At 39.8% G+C, this 18,779-nt stretch overlaps 1 protein-coding gene across 2 annotated transcripts in view; it reads left to right on the plus strand.

Moving 5' to 3' along the window:
* The window catches only part of NDRG1 (N-myc downstream regulated 1), a 39,616-nt gene that overhangs the window by 12,031 nt on the left and 8,806 nt on the right, over window positions 1–18,779 (plus strand). The window contains exons 2-8 of one of the 2 annotated variants that reach the window (XM_065830897.2): window positions 1,729–1,807; window positions 4,467–4,502; window positions 11,140–11,245; window positions 12,829–12,949; window positions 14,904–14,966; window positions 16,644–16,704; window positions 17,164–17,250. In XM_065830897.2, coding sequence (XP_065686969.1) covers window positions 1,745–1,807; window positions 4,467–4,502; window positions 11,140–11,245; window positions 12,829–12,949; window positions 14,904–14,966; window positions 16,644–16,704; window positions 17,164–17,250 — 537 coding nt within the window. In that variant the 5' untranslated portion in view covers window positions 1,729–1,744. Of the gene's footprint in view, window positions 1–1,728; window positions 1,808–4,466; window positions 4,503–9,563; window positions 9,662–11,139; window positions 11,246–12,828; window positions 12,950–14,903; window positions 14,967–16,643; window positions 16,705–17,163; window positions 17,251–18,779 lie in introns of those variants that run through there. The other variant, XM_071803783.1, reaches the window with a different exon arrangement.

Genomic DNA, 18,779 nt, shown 5'->3' on the forward strand with positions numbered 1-18,779 from the left:
CCGTTTCTAAAATGTCACTTGCAGTTGCTTGAAACTTTGACAAAATTGTTTCTTACTTGTTCTTTGTGAATAAAATCTGTAAGGGGTAAAACTTACTGGAAAACCAGGAGAAAAAGGGTGATCAGAGTGACTGGGAAATTAACTCTGTCTTGGGTCTTCAGACTATTTAAGTATCTCTGGTGCCTTGCTATAAATTTGGATTGCAAATTACTGACAATGGGGTCAGTTTTGTTCCTGTCCCCTTGCCTCAAATGATGGATTTAAATATTAATGAAGCATTTCTCCAGGCTTAAAATCCCCTGCCTAATTTTTTACCAAAATCCACCCAATTGCATACCTAGAAAGAAGAGTTACTAAAACCTGAATGTTTGCATGTGCATGAACACCAGCATTACTTCAGCATTAACTTTCTTAGTCCGTGTGTGCCACTGAATTCATAGCTTCCTACAGCATCCAGCCATCTTGCAAACTTTCTCATTAGAGCATCTTTGCCAGGGAAAAATGCATCTTATTAATCCATGGGGCAGAGTAAAAATGATGCTGCTGCTGCCAGTGCCATCTTCTGAATACTCCTGTGGGCTTCACAGCCGTTCTTGAGCACCAGGTCATTTATGTAGCCAGGCTTGATTGGCTTAAATCAGATTTTAGTCAGGAGGTGGGAAATCATGGTTTAAAGAATCAGTTTTAATTTTGTTCCGTAGTTTTATACTTACCTTCAGCAATATTGCTAATAATTAAAAATTTGCTGTTGCATTTAGTCAATAATTCTTCAACATGTTTCAGCCTTTTGTCTTGCTTTGAGTACACTTACTCATATGCTTCACTTGAGGCAATTGTAAACTTTTCTTAGTAAATAAATGATTGATATGTTTTATTGTTATATTGTTAAGAATTTCTAATTTTGTCCTAAGATGCCCAAAATGAACCTGACATGCATTTCTCCACCTTGTTGTTTAAACAGTTTTTGTATTGCTTTTGAGAACCATTTCTGGTCACTCAGAGCTTGGCAGGGAGCAGCCCTTTGCCTCTGACACCTTGTCTTTGTCAAGAGAATGACAACATGCCATTCTTCTTTTGAACTCTCAGTCTGGACTGATGTGATTGCTTAACTGAAATCCCTGTTGGTTCCAATGCAGAAGATGCCTTGTACCTGCAGCACAACCTCCACAGTCACCTCTGCTGGGGTTCAGCTGTGTCTGTGTTCCCAGTTAAGCTTCCTGCAGATGAGGGCTGGGTAACACGATGCTGGTTCTTTCCTAGAGCAGGATATAGCAATCTTGTTCCTGGCTTTGACCATTTTGGAAAAAAAAAAAGAAAAAACAAACACAAACAAAAAAACCCAGATACAAGTATTCAAGCTATTTTCAGGAGAAGGTGGTTGAGCAGATTTGTCTGTGCCTGCATTCACCTGTAAAATGACAGTGTCTGTGGCTCTGTGTGCTGGTCCCTGCCCTGTTTCATTCAGCATCCTCTATTTGAAGCTGCCAAACTTTTCTTTGATCTTGCGGCCTTAACATTTCTTTAATCTCATATTGTGCAGGCGTGTGTATATAAATAAAGCAGGGAGGCATTTTACAAGAGACTCATACCATTCTTGGAAAGGTCTTTTAAATTATAACCTGAGACAGTGGGACATGGCGGGGGAGGTGTTGGGTGGAGCAGGATCTTTATTTGTTCCTGTATTTTCTTTGATGCAAGCTGAGAACAAATCTTTTTTAATCTTTGCAGATATCAGCTACTGACCATGTCAACAGAGTACCAGGATGCTCACCTTGCAGAGGTGAAACCTCTGGTGGAAAAGGAGGAGGTAATTACTTTAAAGCTTTTTATTGCTTATGTGTTTTGTTTCAGGGCTGCTGTTTGAACTGCACATGTGTTCTGAAATTAGTTCTAACATACCGTATGGAAGAAACAAGTGAAAGAAACTGTAGGTGGGATAAGAGTGGTTGTTTTATTTTGGTTTGGGTTGTTTGTTCTTTTTTTTTTTTTACATAGTACAAAACTGAGCCTGTATGATTTGCTTTTTCATCATCCTTGGATTTACTCTTCTCTAGAGATAGTCTGGTGGTGACATTTTTTCTTTTCTTCATAATGACATCTCTGGGTGGTGCCATTTAGGCAGCCTCATGGCCTCATGTACATCCATCCATCTGGACCTCAATGTAGAGCTAGAAACTTTACTCTGTCAGGTGCCTTTCAAGGAGGTACAGAGAGAGCCTTTCCTTCTCCTTTGGGTGCATCTTAGTTGGGAGGTACAACTGTGTCACATCTACTCCTCTCCAGCTGCTCTGAGCTGAGTTAGAGCCAAAGTGCAAGAGGTCTGCAGCATGTTGGATGTGCACAACCCACAGCCATTCCTCTGAGGCTGAAGTGTAGAAACATCTCAGCCTTTTCTTTTTTGCTTAATGCTGTTGCACTTCTTTTTGTTTGTTTTTTCACCATTTTTCTCCAAAAACCTGCAGCTGTCTTGGTGGCACCAATACTCTGTGCTATATTCACAGCAAATAATTCACTGTAATATGCGAAGGAACCTCTCAACTTCTATTTTTTCCCTTGAATTGAAACTAAGATTTTTCTTTTGTTTCCAGTGATTGTAGTTCTTGACAATGATGTATATAAATGTGTTGGGTTTTATGCTGGTTTTCTACACTTGAACTATTCATTGCTCTATCTGCTACTCTCTTTTTTATTCCCTACCTCTTTTGTGTAAACACTTCAGAAAATCATTTCTACTTGCGACTGCAGTGAAATGGCTGGAGAAACTTTAAACACAGCTCCTTTGCCAAGGACACTGCATGAAAGCAGAGCTTGTTTGGATACCAATGAATGCAGTGCTCAAACTTTTCAGAAACTAAGATCCCTTTTTAATGCCAATATTGTTCAGTAGTAGCAAAGCAGATACAAAGCAGAAGTCCTATGAGTACTGAAATGTTTTTACCTCAAAGTTCAGAACTATCTCAAAACGTTGATTACCTTTTTGGGTTTCTGTAGCCTGTAGGTCAAAAATTGGAATCTTGACAGTGAACCGTATATGATTTTATTCACAATGTTACCTTAAGCTTTGTCTCCCTGGGAAAACCAGCAGAGAGTTTGATTTCCTCAGCAGCCATTCTTAACATAGAGTGAAGGATGTTATTTAATGTATTTAGACAGAATGGAAAAGATTGCCCTGAAAGACACTCAGCACATTCTAAGGTTAACAGTTGCATTCTGGCTTGTTGTGCCCAGGTTTCTGCTACAGCTGAGCCTTCATTCCTGGGCAGTGATGGAGCCTTATTTCCTATGTTGTTTAGACTGGTGCTATATGTACTTGTTCATTTCAAGTCTAGACCGCACTGGAACACCAGTGTATGAAACTAGCTATGCTTAAAAGATCATGATGCCAATAGTTTAGTTAGGCTAAAACCCAGCATATTGTCTAAAACTAGGGCTGTGTAAAATGGCTTCCACACGCTCAGTCAACTCTTCAGGTGCGTCTTTATATATAAAAGACATTGCCTGATTACCTAAAGATCATGACGCTCGAGTCCTGTCATAATTATGGGTTGGACTCCAATGTTTTGAGGTCTGCCATCTAAGATGGTATTGCCCAAGACAGCAGCTGTATTGCTTCTGATGGCTTCCATCCTTAATTACCTGGGCTTCCGAGACTGCATGCCCTCCCTGCCAGGATCCTGAGTTTTTATCTCTGTGCTTCTTTTTCAAGCTTTGGCTACTCTGCAGCATAAAAAGTGTTGGATTGGCTATTTTCAGCCCTCCACTGGAAACGTGAGCTTGACTCCTTCCATGTCTTTTAATAAAAGGAGGTGACTGTACAACACTTCTTCCTTTGAAATTTTAACCTCTTAGACTATTGGAAATGGGGAAGATGTCACCTTACTCGTTTTCTGGTGGGGATCCTGAACAAGTGCAGGAGCTTGTCAGTAGCAGTGATGGCTGATCACAGGTTGGAATGGACCTATCTGTCCAGCCAGCCTCCCAAACATGACAAGGCCTGGTTTTGGCTGGGATAAAACCTTTCCAACCTTTCACGTTGTGTAACCAAATCTCAGTAATGACTGCTTAGTAATGAGTTGCAAGGACTTAATACATGTTCGACAGTGTCCTTCCATCCCAGGCAGGACTGAGGGTGGCCGTTGTCTACAATAAGCAATGGGGAAAAGTTCAGTGTTTTACTGCTCCAACTCACCCAGTGATTTAACAATAACTGAAGCTGTACCAGCTTTTGTGCTTTATTTTGCTGACCTGTTAATCTAGTGTTTTACTGCTTTCATGTTCTTCATGAAGATTAGTGGGTAAAAGCTCTTGGGTGAATTTTGACATTCAGCAAGAAAGCTTGCATTGAGTGAAGGGGACAGGACAGAGCTCTTGGCTGCAGAACTGATGGGTTAGAGCACACATGTCCCAGCACAGATTTCTGTATCTACAGAAGTTACTTGCATTAATACTTTAAAATCTCTTCACAGGCTATCACTCGCCTCCTTCCGGACTTCGATGTTCAGGCAAGTAAAACTATTATTTTCTGTTTGTTTGATTGGTTTGTTATGTTTGTTATTTTTTTTCTTTTTGTAAAAGTGGAAACTGAATTGACATTTGAGAAAAAAGCAAAATGTGATCAGAAGTGACTGACTGCTCACCAGAAATAGCGTTACTGTGGGCGAAAGGTCTGAATAGGAATCAGATGTAGCAACGTGAAGGGGACTGCGGGAGGTTTTTTCAGACCAAAGCTGAGAAAGTTTCATCCAAAAGAGGTGGTTGGGTTGCAAGCAGCTTTATTTTTACTAAGAAAATGAGATTTGTCAGCTGTGTTAGTGAAAGCAAAATATTCCCCTCCCTCATGGACACACACTTTTCCCAATTAATTTGCTTTCGTTAGTCATGTGCATGCATTTCCTTAGAGGAAACGTCCCTCTCGAGGTATCCTGTTATGCTGTTAAAAGTTTCCAAAAGATTCCTGAAGCCTTCGGAGTGTGGAAGGCATTAAGCAATCAACTTTGCCTGTAATAGGAGTGATGGTAATTTCTGCATGCTTATTTACAGCCAGATTGTAAGAATTCATGAAGTGGACCGCTAGGTCAAATGGTGGCTTTCCACTTTCCCCATGTGTCATCCTTTTGAGAGGTGACTTTGTAATTCTCTTTGCTCCCCTTCTTTATTATTTTATCACCATTTGGTCTTCCTACTGAGAACTTTGTCCTCTCTGGCTCTTAAGCTGAGACTAAGGAGATGCAGCACTGTTGGAGGCAGGCTGGGTTGAACTGGGAGGGAGAGCAGTGAGCCTCTACCTGCCTCAACAAAAGGAGTGAGCTGCGAATTCCCATTGCTGAGGAGAGGAAGGAGTATATGTTGGGAAACGCGCTCAATGGGTGTATTATTTTTATCAAGGGGGTGTAGGGAGGGAGGTAGATTGTGCCAGAATAAGGAAAGCTATTAAACTGTTCTAGTGTCTTGAAAGTGCAGGCGGAGGTACTTGGAGGAAATCACCCTTCTGTACATCGTAGCATCTTGCACTCTATTTGTACCTGTCTATATCTGTGTTCAACGCTGTGCAAATTGGTCAAAAATGCAGCACAAACTCAACAGTCTTTTCCCTGAAAATGGATGCAGTTATCCCAAATATGTTTTTCCATCTTTCAATGGCTCTCACTTCTATAGTAAAACTGTAGTTTACATTAATCCTGCATCTTCCCTCACATCCTTTCTAATGATGAAATCCACTGCCTGAAGTCTTGATAAATCTAAGTGAAAGTTGTCACCATACAGCTTCCTGCAGGACTGTACAAAACATTGGAGCAGCTTTCTGTTTGGGTCCAGTTTGATCACTTGTTCTAAATAAATCTGAATCCTAGATTAAGTCTGCTAACAGCCATACTGCAGTATTTTGATTAAGAATCCTGAAGTGACCTATATTTCATTTCTATTCTTGGAATAAATTTGCTTGGTTTGTAAACCTTGTGTATATATAGATTTTTTTAACTTGCAAGATCAAAATCTCTAAGCCTTTTTGGGTTTTTTCCATGTTTTGGATTAACTGTCACTAATCCAGACCAGCGGTTCTTGTCATTTAGCCCTGTTCTGCCAGCTCTTTTTTTAATGATCTTGCTTTCTTCGAGCTTAATCTTTGGCCATTCTAGTTCAGGAAGGAAAAATGTGGAAGAACAGTCTTAATCCATTATGTTAAGAACTGCTGCTGTAAAGGAGGTTTAGCTTTGGTCTTGAAAACCAGAAGTACCCTACCTATGTGTCTTTCAGTTCTTCTTTGGTTGATTTATGAAAAAGGTGGTTTGGAGCCTTGATTGTTTGGTTCGTTAGAAAAGTTTGTGTGTAGCCCTGGAAGACCCAGGTCACTGGGGACTGACACTGAAGCTCATGTGTGCTCCTAATGAGCCACTTGTCCCTTGAGCCACTCTTGGGAGGAGGATGGACCTGGCCACGGAAGGAATGACCAACACTCAGCAGGATGGAACTCCTTATTTAATGCCTGTTTATGGATGTGGGTGTCCACCATGTCCCTTGAAACTTGCTATGTCGTTTTGGGGACAAGTTATGCAGTCTTAAGTTAATAACTGTCTTTCTGCCACTGGTGAAAAGTAGTGATTGCCTGTGAGGTGTTTTGGTTTCAAGAATAAATTTTATCTAGTTATTCAGACTTGGAAATAAATAGACTCTACGTGACAGTTTAGACAGACTCAAGTTAAACGTACTTGTATGTGGTTGTTCTCTGGAGGAAAACTTTCGTGGAGCCACTAGGGGATGACCAAGACAAGAGGTGGAAGAACTGAGAGCTCATTCAGAGCTCTCTGTAGTCAGCACTGTCTGTATGTCTGTCCATATGTCTGTCTGTGGCACCCACCTGAAAATTTAAGTGAAGGTCCCCTGTTTCCCATGAAGGAGAGCGTTCCTGACCAAACTTGTTTTAGCACAATTAATGATAAACTGGTGCAGGGCAGTGTGCCCTGTGGTGTTTTATGTTGGCTTAATGCCAAACATGTTTTAATTGTCCTTGGAGTTTGATGTATTCGCCTGTTCTCTAGCTTGGTGGCATTGGAGCCAATGGACACCTGACTGCTTGTCACTGTACATATTCTCTGAGTTTTGTGTTTCAGAAGTAAGCAGCCCATCAGGAAGCTGCTTTCTCATGAACTAAGCAAAAGAAGTCTTAACAAACAAACAAAACCAAAAACAACAACAACAAAAAGGAGAAAAATGCCTGGAAAGGTGGGACACTGGAGTTTTAGAAGGACGTAAGATGAATTGAAGTAACTATTAGAGTAGAAAAAGCTAGGGAAAAGTGCTAAACAACTTCAAGGCAAAGGGCATTTGAAACCCCCACATTGCAAAGCCACATTAAAAGATCACATGTTGAAAAAAGGAGTGAAAAATAGCATACACAGGTACAAGTATATTAAATTTACTAAGTAATATAAATTTAAGATACGCTGTCTTCTAGCAAACAAAAAGCCATTTAAGTCCTTTTTTAAAGCTCTGAAGTGTTTCCCTCAGTTCTGAGGCAAGAGAAGGGAGGTGTATTTAACAGGCATAATATTACTAATTAAGATAAAAGCATGAGATGGTAATAGAGGATTAAGTATATTTGAAAGCTGTAATATAATCTTGATGGAATGCAGTATTTTACTTATGATATAAAACATAGCGTTTTTAGCAAAATGTGCAGTATCTATGTTGTTTTCCTTTTTAGATATCTAAAATATTTTGGTTGCTTATCCCATACTTCCAAAAATAACCTGTTCATAAACTTGTTCCTCAACCCATGTCTTCCTTATCCTGGGTAGAGAGGGTAAGGAATAAATGAGTTTTCCTGTGTTAATGACTTAAAAATTGCCTCCCCCTTCTAACCTCATGATAAATTTTCAAAAAATGTCACTTGACCAAAAACCCTCTGCATTAGAATGGATCAGTTCTGTCAGACTAAGATAACCTCTCTTAAATCGCACGTATCAAAAGTAGTTTTGTGTGTGTTTTTAGGGCACTGAGATAAGACAGCACCTCTGATAAAGTGAGAGATGTGAACAGATGGTGTGTTTGTTTTTATCCTTCTATCGGATTAGTGTACCTTGGATTTTTTTTCCAAGATAGTGTTTTAATACAAATCAGTTGGTGAAGAGCCTCTTACTACAATGTTGACGTTGATTGTGATGTGGTGCCATCTGTTTTCAGTGCTCTGCATTTTGAAAACATCCATCCCTACATCCTGTAGACAAATCTCTTGATCTTTAATAGGATCAATAGGGATGTGAAGTTGTTAGTTTGATGTCACCAAAGAAAATGTTTGGAATTCATTGTTTTTTAGGAGAACATTTTGGTATTCACTATTAAGAATTTGTGCTAATGGAAAATAGCACAAGCCTCTTGAGTTAGGGGAGTCTTACTGTGAAGATAATGAAGAATTAAACCAATTGGTAAACTGACTGTGACTTGTGCCAGTAATTAGAAGTACGGTCACCTGCCACCTTTGAACTATTTTTAGCTGACACTGAGCTTGAACTAGACTCAGGCTTTCAGTTCCAGATGTGGAGGTCAGTGGGATGTGCAGGTTCAATTGTCTGGCTTCATCTACCATAGTCAGTTTGTTTTATTTCATGAACAAAGGAAGAGGATCCCAAATGTTGAAAGGTGGTCCCTTCTAAGAAAACACAATCTAGGTTGTCAGTGCTGTTGCTGGAAGGATCTAGCAATAAAAATCTGATTATATGAACTACCTATTAGTTTCTAACTGAGGAGGAAATAATTTCTATATTCCACACTCAGCAGGTGTGTTACACAAAATATTTTGCTCTCATTTCTGGTGTTAAGTTTGCCAAACTATCAATTTTTATGCTTTGTGTTGAAAATTATCTAAGTACAGAAGAAAGATAGAAGGTAGAGAATACTAATTGCTATTAGTGTTATTAATTGCTAATGTTATGAATAACTATTCTTATTAATTGCTCTCTATTGTTACTGCAAATCTCTTACTGGATTATTCTATTTCTGCCAAAAATGAAACATATAGTAACATTAGTATGACTGATGTAGGAATACTTTAGACTAAATGTTGCTTAGCTGCTTTAAAAATACTAGATTTCACATATCAATTCCTCACTTTTGTCATTGTGGAGAATTATTCCAACTTACACTAATTTTTCAAAGTCTTTTGTGTTCTCACTGGAAACTTTAGTCCTGGCTTTTAGGGAAGAACTTGCTTCTGATTTAATTTAGAATAAGTTTGGGGTGTTCTACCATTTGCGATAACAAAACCTCAAATGAAGCTAAATTTACCAAAACCTGATAGAAACAGCAACAGGAGACACTGTAGTAATCCCAGGTTTGAAATTTGGCACTCTGTACATTGTATGTCAGAGACTTAGTTCATCTTTGATGTCTGAGCTCTGTTGAGTAAGTACTTCTCCTTGTCAAACCTGACTCAAATCCTATTTAGAATGACGTCCTCGTGAATTAGTCTGTTTTGGTTTTTCTGGCTGGGCATTATGGGAATCATAAGCCTATGCAGGGCAGCAGCTTGTCTATATAACCCAGTTTCCTACTTGGACAAAGTAGAAACCAGCTACTGTCCTCTGTCTGACTTGGTGGATTTATCACCCTGTTTTGCCTAAAGATGGTACTGGATGTGGAAGATACAGCTTACCTGCTAAATAATGCAGTGAGTATGCAGAAGAATGAGTCTCTGAGGAGGCATTAGAGCTGAACATTAGTGTTTTTAGTGGAGTATGGTTTAAAGGGTGGTGATACTCAGATTGCAAGTGTGTGGGGGAGCTTGATTTGTTGCTATGATTGTACCTTAAAACAGATGCAAGTGCATAATTACAAAGAAAACAGGTGAAATTTGGAATGGTGTTGCCTAAGTGGCCTTATTTTCCACAAAATGTGTGGTGTATTTTGTGTGTCAAATTACCAAGGTGAGATTTAGGCTGAATTAATACTTCAAACATCTGAAGAGTTTCTCTCTGCTCTTGTAAAGGTTTTTGCAGAGCCTGTATGATCCTGATTTCTACAGTATAATTTGTAATAGATTTAAATTTAACTTGGACATTACTGCATGGAGCAAGTCAAGCAAGCCCAGCAGTGGCAGACAGTGCACTGCACTGAATGACCTGGATATCTGTGTCCTGTACAGTAAATGAAATATTCCGATGAGATGCTAAGACTGGCTGCTAACTATATATTGACTTGACTGTTATGTGAGTGTAACAGTACTGTAAATAAGTGTCATAAGTAACTATTGTTTTGTGATTTGCTTTATACATGTTGGCAAAGTAGCAGATTGCTTATACCTCTCTGAAGTTCAAGTGCAAAAGAAACAAAACTGTTCTGTATGTTGTGGATATTAGTACAACCCAAGTCACGTTTAACTTACATGAATATCCAATAGTTAAAAGATGGTAATCAGGGAGAACTTAACTTGATAATAAATGTGTCGTTAGCTTTGAGATCATTAAATAGTACAAACTCCTGTTATGTCAAATTACAGCAGTATGCTTCTATATGTTGTTTCATGGAAATGCTGCTCTATAGCAAACTTGAGACAGTTGGGTTTATGCTCAGGTCTGTGCATAGCAAACCATAAAGCTAACACATGTGGCTGTCATTTTCATTGGGGAAGCCTACTATAATCACAAGACCCTACAGTCTTTATGGTGAATACAGGCTAATTAATACTGCTTTATTTGGGGAATTGTAGCTACTTGCTGAATTAAAGTCCTTTTTCTAGAAAATAGAAGTATTTTCTTTTGAAAAATTGCACTTTTGCAAATGCTGGCAGTCATAGTTGTGAGCTGTTGTTATTTTAGGTGTCATTGCACCAAACTAAACTGCCTTTTTTTTTTTCTTATGCTGCCTCTTAATAGAGTTAACAACTACTTAACTACTCCTGCAGCATCTAGTTAAAATAGTTTATGTGCTTCTGTAGTTGACTGTGGACTGGAGTAGGTGACAGCTGAATGTAAAACATCAGCAGAGAGTCCCCGCCATGGGGAAGAATGGGGTGCGTTCGCACGGGAATTGAGGAGACCCCCAGAACTGGGTCAGACCTTGGGATGGGACAGGACCTGTGCTTGTGGTCAGACAGAGGTCTGGAGCACTTGGACAAACCCTTGAGAGATTCCTTCTGTTCTTTACCAGGAGCAAGATGTGGAGACCGTGCATGGCTCGGTCCACGTCACCATGTGTGGGACTCCCAGAGGGAACCGGCCAGCGATCCTCACCTACCATGACATCGGGCTGAATCGTAAGTAGACTTTTTATTTAATATCACAGCTATGGCCTGTTTCCTTAGCACTACTGCCATAATCAAAGGTGTGGAAGCGCCGACAGTTTGGAAACCTTTCCCAGGTCCTTCCTTGTTCGTGTGCATTGCAACCTATTAGATGGTACCTAATTCCTCTCTTACAGCAAGTTGAATTCTCAGATTTTTTTAATCCTCCTGAAGTAAATAATTGGAATGTTTCACTTAAAGGAGCACATCTCTGGTAGCTCATAGTGACCTTCTATAAATGCTGTAAAAACATCTGCAAGGGGTGCCTGAGGGTGTATTGCTGGTAGGGTTGAGAACAACATTGCTGATGCTTTAGCTGAGGTTCATGTCTGATAACCAGTCTTATGCCACCGTGGGTTTATATGATTTACAGGTCAAATCAGCATGACAAAGTGAATTCTGGCATTGTGTCCTTAGTCAGTGTTAAGAAAATAAATTTCAGTGCCTTTTGTCTTATCTATCATATCCAAGAATATAATGACCTAATACCCAGATCTGCTCTAATGTGTTCTCTTCACCGGTACTGTTTGTCACTGTTTCTTCATCAATATTTACATTTTAAACCACCTGCACATCTTTAAAGTCTGGCTATTGCTGGGCAGCAAATATTATTCATTAGAAAAGAAATCTGTTTTCTTGCCTGTTTTTTATGGAACTGCCTTGCTTTATTTTGAACTTTCAGTGGATCAGGGCAGAGCTTAATCTGGGTCAAATCTTTGAATAAGACTTTTTTCTTCCTAGATTTACAGTCTGTCTTTAAGCTAAATAAACGTTCTCTCCCATTGAAAGAGGAGAAACTTTTTCCCAAACCTACATATTCTCCTAAAGCTGCTTTTAGCTAAAAAAAATATGTTTTATATTCTGCAGTGATTTTGCTTGTATGTTGCACTGTGAGGACATTGAGAATATTGAAACGTTTTTTAGGCATCTCGAAGATGCTGCTGCAGAATTCATGCTTGCCACTCCAGGAGGAAAATAAGCTAACCCTCTCCCCCCATTAATATTGCTTAAAAATCAGAAATCAGATCACCTCAAAGTCAGAAGCCTACAGCACTGAGTATCCCAGAAGGACGCTTTTGTTTATCTTGCAGAAGTCACAATCTCAGCCTGGGATACCTTTTTTCCTCCATCTGACACAATCCAAAGGAAAATGAGCGGACAAGTAAATGGATAATTTCATCTAGGCCAAAACCAGGGATGAATACTCCTGACTGCACCTTATTAGTAATTTAACTTTGAATAAAGTTTTTTTTTTTAATTTTGGAGTACCAACCAAGTACTTCTGACCGGTACCAAAATTATGTCGATAAACCTTAGCTGGCCACGGGGAAGGAGTTGTTCATGTTTTTTGCACTGAGTGCTTTGTAGCAGAGCTTTCATGATGTTCCCTTGTTAGAAATATAGAACTGCCACTTTTCCGAGGCTGTAACATAGCTCATGTGATTGAACAAACTTTTCATTAACCTGCGGGACAGGTTAATACATGGTGTTATTACAACTGCAAACTCACTATTCCCTTCAGCATAATTATTCCACATTTTCTTTTCCTTCCCAAGATAAAACTTGCTTCAATCCTCTCTTCAACTTTGAGGATATGCAGGAAATCACCCAGCACTTTGCAGTCTGCCATGTGGATGCACCTGGGCAGCAGGATGGGGCACCGTCTTTCCAAGCCGGGTGAGTTGTCAGGGAAACAGCCTTTCAGAGTTATCCTCTTTCTGGGAAAAAAAAGCTCTCAATCTACAGTTCAATTAAAGAGCACTTGCAGCAAACACAGCAGCTGGCTTTTGAACTCTAAATCCTGACACTGTTTCTAAGTTACTGGAGCTCTGTGAGCTCTGTTCTGTTGTACCAGTTTGCCGTAGATTTTGGAGCTGTAATTTGCTGGTTTTTCTCTGATAAATAGACTGCTTTTAAAGCAATTCCTTGACAGATGTCTACATCTGTCAGTATAAATATTGAGTTGCCTTGTTTTGTTATGACATTCTGAATACAAATACAAAACTGAATCGTTACTGTAAACAAGATTGCAATTGGCCGCTATATAATGTCTTTCCTAAATCCGTGTTTTTTTATGAAATGGCAGTATCATAGATGTTGATAAGTAGACTTGATAACCTAGCTGGAAAATCCAAGCTGTTGGACAGTAATAAAGTGTATAGTATGTCATAGATAGCTGCATACTCCTGACTGTGTATCATGTATGATGCTGTAGTTCTTGGAAACCTTTTGTGCATAAGCACTCTTTGTCAAAATGTTTGTCCCATTTAGTTGAAATGAGACATGTTTGCTTTAAGACGCACCTTGGATAGGAATCACCTTGGTTGAGGAAGAGAGCAGCCAACGCGCTGAGGGGAGGATACAAGGCAAGGAACATTTGTTCTGTAAGAGCTGGGTATTAAGGAGCTTATATGTACCCGTATTGCATGACCCAGTCTCTTTCCCTTCTTAATTTTTAAGCTGGTTTGATGCTGAGGAGGTCAGGATGGGCCAGGTTCTCAGCTCATGTTAACAGCAGTGGCCCAGTTGTCTCCCAGAACAGCCACAAAGCTATTTCAGTGACTTCCCCTTTGTATTTGTTTGAATCACGAGTTTTGAAGTGTCTTAACCCTCATGTCTTGAATAAACATTAACACTTTTGAGTTGTCAGCTGCACAGAACAGCCATCATGGTCTGTTCTAGAGAAGACCACTGCTTAAAAGCATGATGACAGCACAAATAGCTGTATTAGCTCTTAGCCCTCCAGCTGGGAGACCAGCATGCTCAAAGTTGAAAGTCATACCTGTCGTGGTGGCACTAGCTTTGGTCATGACAAGGTTTAGTTTCCCCCCAAGAAAATAACTTAAAGTAGTTCTTCACTGTTTGTTTGGTTTTAATTTGGAGAGTAGAGAATCCTTAGATGTAGTCCTGATGAGAAGCAAAAATTTGGATACATTCTAGGCAGATGTTCTCCAGCTACTTTGGGTGGATTTTTTATCATGTGTTGCTCAGTTGAGATTTTGTTCAGAATTTCCTTCCCTCAAAACTCTCTTTCTGCTCTGCAGAGGACTAGGAGCATTAACAAACAGCTATTTTTATTGAACTTCCTCCTGAGTTTCATAGCCCTTTCTATGGCTTCATTTTGTCCATCAGTATTAATAGAAAGCTATCCTCATTGTACAGCTGTGGAAACTTGTGTGTCCCTGAAAACATGCATGCAAATTATTTGCCAAAGATCTTGATCTCATTGCTGTAATCTGTGGTCCTGCAACACAGGGAAACTTTTTTGTGGTGGACCAGAAGTACAAATGTGGTGAATGTTATTGGAAACTCACCTCTCAGGTTCAAACTTTGTCTTAAGCTTTCAATGTGAACTTTTACTGAAGGAGACTGATTATAACCTGTTTTGCTCTAAACCAGACCAGACATCTTTCATCCTGCAACTCATATAAAGTACCATATAGATTATGCTTGTATTTCTACTAAATTACTTACTTGTGCTTGCTCCTGATTTAAATTCAGCTCATACTGTCAGTGGTCTTGCAATGAGCATATTTTATATTAAATCTACTGCGAACACTGTGTCTCCAAATATCCCAGCCTATGCTACTAGAAGTAGTATAGTAACTCCACAAACACATATATGTTGTAGGTATGTGTATCCCTCCATGGATCAGCTGGCTGAAATGCTTCCCGGAATCCTGAAACAGTTTGGGTGAGTGCAGAATTATTGACTTATTTTCCTCATTCATGTCTCTACGTGGCACATAAGAAAAGCAGAGCAGAGCAGGTATTCACCTGTGCTGCTCCTAAAGCTTTGGTCAGGCTATCTGGCATTTTGTTTGCTAAAATTACAGTTGCAGTTGTTTTTTTAATTCCTCTGTTATAGATGGATGACTTTTGCCTTTGTTTCTGAAAGAACTTATTTTTTGCCCTTTTTTGAAGCGTCTGTTTATTTTTAAACAGGAAGCGACTCTGAGTGAAATCCCATGTGCCTAATTTAGGGGCTTCCTCCAGTATTTTCTGTGCATGGCCCTGACAGGAGCAGGGCACCGACAATCTGTTCTTCCCACTGTAACAACCCACGTTTTCCTGTGCGGTTAGCAGAAAAAAACCCGACATAGTCCCATCTGAAGTCACTTACTGTTTTGTTTCTGTGGCTTGAGTGTCTCAGGGGGTCAGTCCAACCTCCTTAAGCCTCTTCTACTACCAAGTGCAGATGGCAGGTTGCAGATGTTGAAGGATCTGGGAGCAGTGTTCCTCTGTCTATCTGCAGCAAGTTTAGGTGTGTGTAATCCTCCCTTTAAGCTTAGCTTTAGCAGGAGCTATAGGAAAGAAGGGGACCTTCTTTACGGAGCTGGTGCTACTGGTACACAATGAAGAACACATGGAGACATCTCCAAGGGGTTTTCAGACCAAGCAGGGAAACCCTGGCATGCAGAATTAGGCAGACAAGGCTGAACTGCTGGTGGGGGATTTAGTCTCAGACTAGCACCCCAGTTTAGACATTGCTTAGCCATTGTAACCAGCTGTTACAATACCTTTAACCAGTTTACCTCATTACCTTCTTAAGAGATGTGTTTTCTGAAACACCTAATGTAAGGCACAGAGTTGCTAGTTTTGCTCTTGCACTAAAGAAAATGCTAATATAATGTTAGTACCTCGAAAATCAATTAAACTGGAGTGCACTTACAAAGGCGTGGTTTAATATTGCTAATGAGAATGAAACCTATCCTGAGCAATTTTACTGAAAGCATTGCATAACCTGTTTTTCTGAGTGGTTTTGTCTAGTCTTCCCTTCCATGTATTTTCTAAGACCATGAAGGTGATTCTTTAAAACCAGTTTCAGTTAATGCAAATATTTGGTTTGTCTCTGCCCTGTTTGGTTATGAAGTTTAAACTTAATGACCCCAGTGGCTGGATAGCATGAGAGGTTTCCCTGCCAGCCCCCTCATAGAAAGGAATCAGCATTGCAGCTGGATGTCTGTAACAGGGGGACAGGGAAGGCTGGGTGAGGTGGTGTGGGGACTTTTTATTTAGGCTGTGGATTTCAAAACTATATCTTATAAGATTTTCTGGCAGAGTGTAGCCATTTCCTTCCAGGATCAGAACAATGGTATGGTTGCTCGGTATATTTACTTAAAGATAAGTGAGAATTGCTGCTGCCCTGCAATGCATGAGGACCAATCTCCTGAAAATCTGCCGAAAATAAACCAGCTCCTACATCGAGCTCCTTACCGGGGGCCGGTGGCAGTGCTGAGGGACCATGGTTTGCTCAAGTGACAACCCACCCTTCTGCATATATGTGCTGGCATGTGAAAGAGGAAGGCTGCTGATGTTTGGTTTTGGTGTTGTCTTACTCATTTGTCTCTTCCGTTTTATTGCTGTGCAGCCTGAAGTCCGTTATAGGAATGGGAACTGGAGCCGGTGCCTACATCTTAACCAGATTCGCTGTAAGTGTCGTGGAGCTTCCTTAAAGCCTCAAACCTGATTTTTCTGATGTCTTGTCAACCTCGTAGTGTGCGCAGAGAATTCCTGCTCTGCCGTGCCCATTTAAGTAAGCAGTTCAGCTTTTAAGTGAAATACCACAATCTGCGGGATAGCTAATCCAGAAGACCTAGATTTTCCATTTTAAGGCCTGGGCTCTACCCAGTTAATTTGCAGAAGGTTTTTTTAATGGGAGTTCTCTATTTAAACTGAGGGTGGAGAAGAAGTTAAATCTTAATGTTCTCCAGCTGCTCAGTTGAATTGCTTTAATGATTTTTTTTTATTCCATACATATGCTTGTTTTGTGCAAGATAAAACTAGACCTACCGCCTTCCTCCCCAGGAGATAATTTGCTAATTTAAATTTTATGCTGACTGTCAAGTTGCAAAGGATATGTGATGAATCTTAAATCTTTTCTTTTGCAGTTAAACGAGCCGGAGATGGTGGAGGGATTAGTTCTCATTAATGTAAACCCTTGTGCTGAAGGTTGGATGGACTGGGCAGCAACTAAGGTAAACATTTTGATGTTAGAAGAATAAATCTTACTGTGAGCCTGTTGAGCAGGAGGAGCTGGGAGGGCCTGTGTGTCAAATATGGCTACAGACACAGAATAACCCAGGTTAATTCCTTCAGGGTTTATTCTTCCATTTGCAAATGTACCTCCTGCAGGGCTAGTCATATAAATAAGTACTTCGAGGAAACAGATTTCCATGGTATAACGGACCTATTGGATACAGATAATTCTTAAGAACTGGTCACTGCTGGGGAAAACCTGGTTTAAACTGGAGTTTTGGAAACAACTTTCTTTGAAGTAAACTCCAAGTGTAGTGTAACATTCAGTTCTTTTTTGTCCATGGTTGTTTACCAGCACAGTCGAAAATGTGAACTAGAGCACAGAAAAATGTTCCGAACAATATCGTCCAGGTTTCAATCATCTAGCTGAGTCTTAGATGCCAAAAAGGCTCAGAAAAGGGCATTTACTACGGTAACTGTGGACAGATTGTCTGTAGAACCGGATTTTTAAGTGAAAATGTTCACATACAAAGAAGCTCCTGTTAACTGTATTCTTTTGTAGTTGTAAGAAAGATTGCAATGTGGGAAAACAAGCTCTGAGAAATAGTTTCAAAAATCTTCCTGGAACCAGTTTATATAAATAATATAAATGTTACGTTACGTGTCGCTCAGATTTAACCTGTCAAAACATTTTTCAGGGTAAACTGATGGAAGGCACTTTGTCAGATTCATGGTCTTGTTTAAGTGAATGACAATGTAATGTTATAAACACTCTGAGAAGTACAAGAATTAGTGTATCATCTTTTAACCACACATAGTCAACCCACTGTAAGCATCTAGGGTGATATTAAATATAATGACAACCTTATAATACTAGGAGAAACATTCCAGAACTGAGACACAACGTTCTTTCAAGGCTTGGTTACTAATTTTTTTTAGAAATGATTTTGCATGCCAGTTTATTTGGTAAGTCTGATCTGGAAGTATATTTAGTAACTCCTCTACATTGAGATATACCAGTTGACCTATTTTATCTCGCCCAGTGTCTCACTGTAATTACATTTTTCCATATCTGTGCCTCTGCCTTCCACCTTTTTTAAGTATTGCTGACCTTAGGAGTACTGTGGGTGCCTTGTATCTTTCCTTCCAGAGCAAGTGCATGAGCTCTGGGGCATGAGCTTTAGGTATCAGCTCCAATGTATTCTCAGTGTGGGTTGTTAAGGAGGAGATTTGGCGGTGAGGTTAAATGGCACCCATCTGGCTGGTTTGCTTGGTGTTCTTGCAGGGAGTGATTCCATTTATACCTATGCCACTAGAAGCAAGTTCCCTATATAACTGCATTAATACATACAACTAATGAGAGTGACTCAAAAAGTTGGATAGGGGGGAAAGAATATCAATCCAGGATATTGTATATATAAGGACTACAGAGAAATATCTATTGGGCTACTTAAGGGTATTTAAAAGGTTTCAGTTGTTCAAGGTGGTGTTTTTTGTTTTTTTTTTTTAATATCAGATACTTAGATAA

Source organism: Patagioenas fasciata, chromosome 2 (genome assembly GCF_037038585.1).
Source record: "Patagioenas fasciata isolate bPatFas1 chromosome 2, bPatFas1.hap1, whole genome shotgun sequence".
NCBI lineage: Eukaryota > Metazoa > Chordata > Aves > Columbiformes > Columbidae > Patagioenas > Patagioenas fasciata.